The sequence below is a fragment of the Saccoglossus kowalevskii genome, chromosome 9, assembly GCF_978046115.1.
Source record: "Saccoglossus kowalevskii chromosome 9, keSacKowa6.1, whole genome shotgun sequence".
In the NCBI taxonomy this organism is placed as follows: Eukaryota; Metazoa; Hemichordata; class Enteropneusta; family Harrimaniidae; genus Saccoglossus; species Saccoglossus kowalevskii.
The window spans coordinates 1513510-1522343 of NC_140649.1; the positions used below are offsets into that span (position 1 = coordinate 1513510).

The 8834-nt window shown below is 40.0% G+C and overlaps 1 protein-coding gene across 1 annotated transcript; it reads right to left on the reverse strand.

The window, feature by feature from the left end:
- Positions 1 to 3112: 3112 nt before the first annotated feature.
- On the reverse strand, positions 3113 to 6994 carry LOC102808105 (uncharacterized). The gene has a single exon (XM_006820121.2). The coding sequence runs from the start codon at positions 6992 to 6994 to the stop codon at positions 3113 to 3115; it is 3882 nt and encodes a 1293-aa protein (XP_006820184.2).
- Positions 6995 to 8834: the final 1840 nt, after the last annotated feature.

The window sequence follows — 8834 nt, forward strand, 5'->3', positions numbered from 1 at the left end:
ACGCGCAAAAAACTGTACCACGCTTGTCAAATCTGGGTCAAATATACAGTACGCTACTATCTTGCCACAGATTGTTTAGTAGTGGAGTGTTCGGTGACCATTGAATTAGCCCGTGATTCATATTTTATGTGTATTAATTTATTCATCAATTTTCGTGACTGACAGTACTGCCCAAATTTTAGTCAAAAAACGCAACTGGTGAAACAGAAGAGCATCGCCAGGCGATGGACGCAGGGCTCTTTGGCAACGACCGCATAGAGGTCAAAATACGCGTTCTATTTTTACGCTATAAATTTGGCTCTTCCGTTTCGCCCCCTCCGGAATGTTCTACTTTCGCAGCCTAATCGCAGGTTTTTCGAAAAACGTCGAAAAAACACAAGAATTAGTAGAAATGTTCCTGTTTTGGGCGGATTATTGATAGAGAATAATGTCTTTATTACAAAAATGCTGAAAAACCGTGAGTCGTTGCCTTAGTTATTTTTTTATTGGCGAAAGACTGCGAACTCGGCAAATTTGGTTGCACAACTTCCCTTTATCATATACACCCAGCGACACCGATGCCAGCTGACTGTGTACAAAACTGGTAAGAGGTAATACATTTGGGGCGAAAGTATTCAAAAATCAGTTTTTGGATGTTGCAATGGCAGTGGTGGGCCAGGATTTTTTTCCAATTAGTGACGGCACAACCTACCTGTGAAGTATGAACAAAACCAGCCGAGCCATTGCTGGTGAAAAGTTACCCCAACTTTGGGGTCAAATTTCTCGGTAATGAAAACAGATATCAAAAATTCAAATGGTAACTTTGTGCCCACACTCAAGCTGAGTAGAATGAGCTATGTTTGAAGTATTTTATCCCAAATTTGTAGGAGGAAATACATTTGGCGCGAAGCTATCCAAAAATCAGTTTTTTGGCTGTTGCTATGGCAACGGTGGGCCAAAAAAATTTTCCAGATTTTTCCTTATAACTATGGTTAAGGTGTGACCTACCTGCCAAGTTTGAACGAAATCGGCCAAGCCAAAAATATCACAGAAGAAATAATACGTGAACACTGGAAATGTACACACACAGACACACACACACAAAACGACAAAAGTGATTATAAGGGCAATCCTAGCGGAGCGGATCGCCAACAAAACGACAAAAGTGATTATAAGGGCAATCCTAGCGGAGCGGATCGCCAATAAATGTACGGATAATATGAGAATAGTCGCACTTGAAAGTGCGTTCCGAGAAGTATCATTTAGCGGCACTCTGAATGTTCCCGTTATATTTACATAATCAACGCATGAACAAACAGGGGGCGGTACTTGCATAAATTATATGTTATGCGAAAGTGACCTCGAAGCCAGGGTACAACGCATTTACATTCTCATCCATAATATCGAAGATACTGCTCCAAATCGGAAAATTTATTGGGTTATTTATATTACAACTAGTGTTACAAAATCGCGGTAAACTGTGCACAAAATCACAACACGCGACCCCTACCACCGGAAATAGTACTGTTATGAAACTTTTGACTCTTATAAATTATTTAATTTACATATCATCTGTCAATCAGGAACCGCTAAGTGGCGTGAATATGCAAATCATCCCTCAAACATAAACAAAACGTAAGCAAAGCGCTTCATAATAATAGTTTAACTGTGTTTTAAAGTTGGTTTTAATGATTATTTTTAAATTATTTTTAACAAAATATAGATATGAAACCCATCGTACAGGAAAGCCAAAAATAGCAAAAACGGTCAAAAATGAAAAAAAAAACTGCATTTTATCCTTAAATGTCTTTGGTTGTCTGTATGAAATTGTAATCTATAAATAAAGTGCGTGATTAAACTTTGTAACTATACATGCGAATATATTCAAAGTGCAAGTACTTCTAATAAGCACCAAATACCAGTACACGTATTGGAACCGGGAAGGTGATTCTATTGTCTTCGAGAGGCTACAATTGAATTACATCCTCGTGTTGGATTATATATGTTTGTAATGAAATTAAGTATATCACGTTATTGAACGAGTTCGCAATTAAATTAAGTACATCACGCTATTATAGAGTTTGCAGTAGAATTATGCATGTCGTTATTATACGAGTACGTAAATAAATCATTACGTACTCACCATAATTAAATGAGGTCGGGATGGAATTGCAAATTCAATCATGTGTCAGTAAAGTTAACTTCGTAGTTCCATTGGACACGTTTTAATCAGTAACGTGACAATATGCATTTTTATTCTGACATAATTTATTCATGCCATTTAATGACCATGACCAATAGCGACGTAATTCCATGCGATCGGGGTGTACGTAATTTCATTTGGTAACTATTTAATAACGTCACGCAATTTATTTAAGAACTCATTTAATAATATTGTGGGGTATAATAATACGCTTCAGTTGAACTTGATGGCAGAATAAACAGTCAATGTGGATGCAAAACACGGTATGGTTTATTGCTGGATAAACTGGCATAGAAACATGTAACACATGAATAAGGAGCCCCGAAACTCCGAAACTAGCCCTTTATATAGGTGCGTATCGAACGTGAGAGAAAACACGTAAGCGGGAAATACAAAATGCAAGTACGCGGGAGAAAAAGATACAATACAGAGTGAAATGATTGGCTGAAATTAAATGATTCTAATTGGTCGAGAATTACTCAGAGGAATCCTTCATGCGAAAGGTAAACGAATTAACTATAGCGAAATGACATAATAAGAATAATAATAGCAATATAAAACGAATACAAATATATATTATGAATCTCCGACATTCTCCCGACTTTGAGAAAAAGTACACATTCAGGAATAATATATATATATGTGTGTGTGAATAAACGAATAACGATTGATAAAAGAGTTCATTAATAATTACTAGTTCACTTTTTCAAGTTCAGGGGAACACAAATTGAACTTGTAAACTTCTGATCTAGTGCGATTTTCACTAAAGTTCAGATTAAATCTTTGAGTCTGACGTTGGCGGCAGCTGCGGCGTCACGATGTGATCTGCGTTGTGGCAATGGTGTGTCATCATCTGTACTTCCACTGGTAGACATGTTGATTTCATCATGTATGTTAGTGATACCATCTGTGGCAGTGGGTTGCGTTGTGTCATCGCTGGATGATGTCAATAATGCGTTGAACGCCGGAGTTGTCACTTTCATCAGTCGCTTCACGAGCGGTTTGTGCGTTGATGACTGGCGAAGTAGTATCCGGGTTGACGAGGTCGTCATCTTCCTTCATGATGTTGACATGTAGTTGAGTAGCATTGTTCACATCCCATGTTGGCCACATTTGTTGATCTGGTAACCATGACGGCCCATAATTCCATTTGGGGTTTGAACGGAGGTCATTAGCTGATATACCTCTCGTTAGTAAGTCAGCGGGGTTGTCCACGGTTGGACAGTATTTATATTCTTGTGTGAAGTCGCGTATTTCTTGCACTCTATTTTGAACAAATACTGGCAACTTCTTACTGCTATTAATCCAATGCAAGGTCGCTTGACTGTCGGACCACAGGAAATGTTCAGTTATATTGAATTTGTCCGATAAAGCATTCAGTACGAGTTTACTGAGTCTCGTAGCGATCAGTGCAGCCATTAATTCCAATTTCGGCAGAGATAATTCCGATTTAGGGGCGACTCGTGTCTTTGACATGACAAGAGCCGTTTCGTGCTGGCGACGAAGAAACACAACAGCACCATACGCGGAAGTGCTCGCGTCTGCGAAAGTGTGCATTTGATAGGTATCACCTGGAGAAGTCTTGTCAAAATATTTCCGGTTGATTTGATTATCACGAGCAGCGGTTAAATCCTCAGCAATTAAGATCCATTGTTCGTAAAGTTCAGGACTTAGTGGTTCATCCCACTCCAATTTCAACTTCCACAAAAGTTGAATAAATAGTTTGGCGCGTACCAATACCGGTGAAATTAATCCAAGCGGGTCGTATACACTCGCTGTGAAACTTACAATGTCACGTTTTGTAATAAACGACGCGACTTGAGGTTGACTGTTAACACGAGAATGTGTCAACACGACGGGTGTAATTTTCCAACGCATACCAAGCACAGAAACTTCGTCGGCGGGCTCATATTTGTTATCTCGGGTAGCAAGTTCACACAAATCAGGAGAATTCGATGACCAAGCACGTAAATTAAATCCACAAGAATTCATGAGGCTCGTAGATTCACTGTAGCATTTAACAGCATCTGCTTCCGAATAGACTCCATCAATGACATTATCGACATAGATGTTGTCTTTCATTTGATTGGCAGTATTAATATCACAGTTATTATCCAAATGAGTTTTGATCACAGCATTCAGGATAAAAGGTGAGCACACAGCACCAACTTGAAACAGCACAGATTTAAATTGATACACTTTGAGTGGACTGTCGATATTGTTCACGTCTGTCAGCCACAGAAATTTGGTAAATTTCCGTTCATCGGGATGCAGTCTCACGTTAAGGAATGCTTTCTCAATATCACTACAGATCGCAATATTGTTAGCACGGAACCTCATTAAGATGGCTGGCAAATCATTAATCATAGAAGGCCCGGTTTGGAGACAATCGTTCAAACTCGGGGAATTGGCGTTTCGGCGGCAAGAGCAATCGTACACAATGCGAATCGGGGTTGTAGTAGAGTCCTTTGCTACCGAGCGATGGGGTAGATAATGTCCGACAGTATTGTCATCATTGTAGACTTCTTCGATGAAGTCGCGGTTGAGTTGCTGTTCGATGATAGAGTTGTATGCGTCGAGTAACTCAGGAGACAAACGTCTGAGCATGGCGCGCGTTCGACTAACTGTGACGTCGTAATTGGTAGGCAACGGTGGGTGGTTATCACACCATGGTAATCTCGCAATGTATTTTTTGTTTTCAATTTGCAAATGAGTGTCACGATAAGTTTCAAAATCCATACGTATTTCTGCGGAGGGGTCGTCGGTCACACCGATACTTTCTAAATCCCAGAGACGCTGGAGTTTGCTGTCGAGTTGTTGCGATTCGGTAGACACGTGTAGTATGTTTACATCTGCGTTCGTTGACCTTTGACTCTTGTCAACTGGCCCTGATAATAAATATCCGAATTTGGACGAAACCGCTGTAGGACCATTGCCGCGGATAACGTTATCCCCGACGTAATTCCAATACTGGTCAGCGCCGATAAGTAAATCAATAGAGAATGATTTATCTTCTGTGACTGGATGCGCAAATGTTAGTCCGCGCAAATAATCAACATGGTGAATAGATTCAGTGATGTGGTTTGTCAGTTTAGTCGATATTTCGGAGATGAACAGTACGTCAATATTCGAAGTATGTCCCGACAAATCGTGTGCTGTGACACTAGCAAAGTCTAACGCTCGTGAGTGATCAGTATTGTCGCCAAATGTAGAAAGAAATACTTGTTCAGTGCGTGTAGGAGATAAGTTTAAATCGTTAGCAAACTTACGAGAGATGAATGAACGGCTTGCCCCTTCGTCGAAAAGTACGTTAGCTTGTAGTGGCTGGCTATTACCTACAGATATCGGAATAATAGCAGTCTTGAGAAGTACGGGACGCAGACATGTATTACTTGGCGAGTTCCTGTGGGTGTCGTTGAGTTTTGTCAATGTCACATGAATCGGTGAATTTGGATTCGTATCAGATGTTGCAACGTGCGTCGCGGGTTGGCTTTCTTGGTGTAGTGTTGAGTGGTGTCTTCGTTTACATGTACGACAGTTGAACTTAGATTTACATTCCGATGCTCGATGTCTTCCCAAACAATTGTAACAAAGTTTGTCACGTTTGACTATTTCCCAACGTTTGTTTATGTCCGTTACTACGCGACATGCAGAAGTGAAGTGTGTTCCTTTACAGTAGGTGCATTTGGCACTGGCGTTACGCGGTTTCGGATCGCGTTTCGGAGATCGCACATTTGTATGAAATGTAGCAGTAATGTCCGGTTGATACCGTGAATTGTTGATTGACGATTCGTCGAGCGGGTTCCCGGATTGGATCGCGGTTATTTCGCGTAGCAGTGCTTTACGTAGATTAGGTAAACTCCAAGCTTCTCCCCCGATTTCGCGAGCGATTTGCTTTCGAATGGTTGCCGGTAGTTTGTCGCGGATGATCGGAACGAGGAGGTCACCGTAAGAACTTTCCGGTTTTCCGAGTGTTTGTAGACCACGGATATGTCCTTCCAGCGCGTCATAGAATCTACGCAGACTTTCGATGTCGCTGGTGGGTTGTTGTAATTGCCAGAGCGAAGTCATATGTGCTTCGGTAACTAGGTGATCACGTCCGTATCGTTCCAAGAGCAGTTCAATAGCGTGGTGGTAGTTACCATCAGTGAGAGATAGTCCAGCAATAGTTCGCGCTGCCTCGCCCTTTAGCATGGTGCGTAGGTAGGTGAACTTTTGTACGTTGCTGAGAGTGTCATCATAATGAATCGAAGATCTGAAAATGTCATAAAAGCTGGCCCATTCCAGTACGTCACCTTCAAACTGTGGTAGGACGATCTTGGGTAGCGAGACGGTCTTTGTTGAGGAGGTAGACGATGTACCTGTCGATGAGGTGCCTCTAGATGAGTTGGCGGACGCGATGCTTGCGGTGTCAAGTAGCGGTTCGTTTTCTCTCTTCATCTTGTTAATGAAAACGTTCAGAGCGTGATTCTTGCAGAATACGTCGTCAGTATATTCGGAGCTCTCTTCGCTGACTGAATCAAAGAGTGCTTCTTCAGTGAGTTCGAGAATTTGTTCTTCGAGCGTGATGAGCGTTGCGTAGCGGTCGGTCAGGAGAGAGTGGAGCGCGACGAGTTGTTCAATCTCTGTAAGCTTATTTTCCCGGCCTTCCGCGTCGGCGATTTGCTTCTTCTGGGTTTCGGCTTTGTTGAAAAGTCGTGTGAGCTGCCCTCGTTGACTCCTTCGCTTCAATTTCAGTTTTGCCAATGCGTTTGTCGTCTCCACTGCTTGGGCATCAGCAGCGGCGTTCTGTGGTGGCTGTTCTTCTGACATCGTGTTGAGCTGAGATATCCTGGTCTAGGTCACCAAATTATGTGGGGTATAATAATACGCTTCAGTTGAACTTGATGGCAGAATAAACAGTCAATGTGGATGCAAAACACGGTATGGTTTATTGCTGGATAAACTGGCATAGAAACATGTAACACATGAATAAGGAGCCCCGAAACTCCGAAACTAGCCCTTTATATAGGTGCGTATCGAACGTGAGAGAAAACACGTAAGCGGGAAATACAAAATGCAAGTACGCGGGAGAAAAAGATACAATACAGAGTGAAATGATTGGCTGAAATTAAATGATTCTAATTGGTCGAGAATTACTCAGAGGAATCCTTCATGCGAAAGGTAAACGAATTAACTATAGCGAAATGACATAATAAGAATAATAATAGCAATATAAAACGAATACAAATATATATTATGAATCTCCGACAAATATGACGTGATTGATTAGATTTAACAGAACCATGCACGCAACGTAACTAATCGAAAAATAATTTATATATGTTACATATGTTTAGTAAAATGCAATTATACATATACGTATTATTTCGCATTCAATATACGCACGTTGTGAGTTCACAACGAAAATAAGTACTTCACGTTGTAATTTCACAATTAAAAGTAGTTAGTTTAATTTATTATGAAGAATTTCGTACGGGAAGTTAGTTCACAATTAAAATAAATGCCCGATATTGGGCGAATTCGTGTATCATTTTCGTCATAGGAACATTCCAGGGTCTTCGTTTTCCATGGTCTTCATTTTCCAGAGTCTTCGTTTTCCAGGGTCTTCGTTTTCCATACGTTGTAATTTCACAATTAAAAGTAGTTAATTTAATTTATTATGAAGAATTTCGTACGGGAAGTTAGTTTACAATGAAAGTAAATGCCCGATATTGGACGAATTCGTGTATCATTGGCGTCATAGGAACATTCCAGGGTCTTCGCTTCTTCGTTTTCCAGGGTCTTCGTTTTCCAGGGTCTTAGGTCTTCGGTCTTCGTTTTCCAGGGTCTTCGTTTTCCATACACTCTGTTCTTACATTCATTGTGGAGATGAGTTCCAGAAGAAAGTTAAAGGGTATCGCAGGCAATCCATAGCATCTAGACTTAAAACCTCAGAAACTGTTGACAATGCATTACTGAATGTTCTAAAGCTGAAACCCATTACCCCGTTGGCTTGTTGTCTCCTTCCGCATAATATTGAGAGAGCATTGGTGGTAAAATATACATCATACTTTTGCCATACCCTGTTGGTAATATGGCCAATGTGTGTATATTATTTAAAATACAAGTAGTACCTTCTACTTGTTGAGCTTTTAGGTCAAATTTTAAAATATCTTTCAGATTCTTGTCAAAAGACTCAACAATTTTGTCTTTTGTGAATTCCATGCTGTCTGCTCCTGTCACTTGTAACACTCTTTGGCAAGTTACAAGATTATTTTTAGATTTTTCACAATATATAAATAAAACTGCTTGACTTTGATTTTTTCAAAAAAAGATGAGTCACTTAATGGTGAAATGAAATTAAAATTATAACAAGCAGCCTCTCGGCTGAGATAGCTCCGCTGTTAGCAATGCACATTTCGATTAAAGAACATAAGATATCATTAGAAAATGAACAATATGCATAGTATCAATGCAATGGGACTTGCTGTTTTCAACAAGAATTTAAAAATATCATTTTTGACCATAAATGATTGTGGTTTTTAACAAGAAGTTGAAAATATCACTTTTTACAAAAAATCACAATAATATTCACCAAAATTAGAGAATTGAAGATATCATTACAAAATGAACAAATCTGAGAGAGATCCACATGTAGTACCTATATATG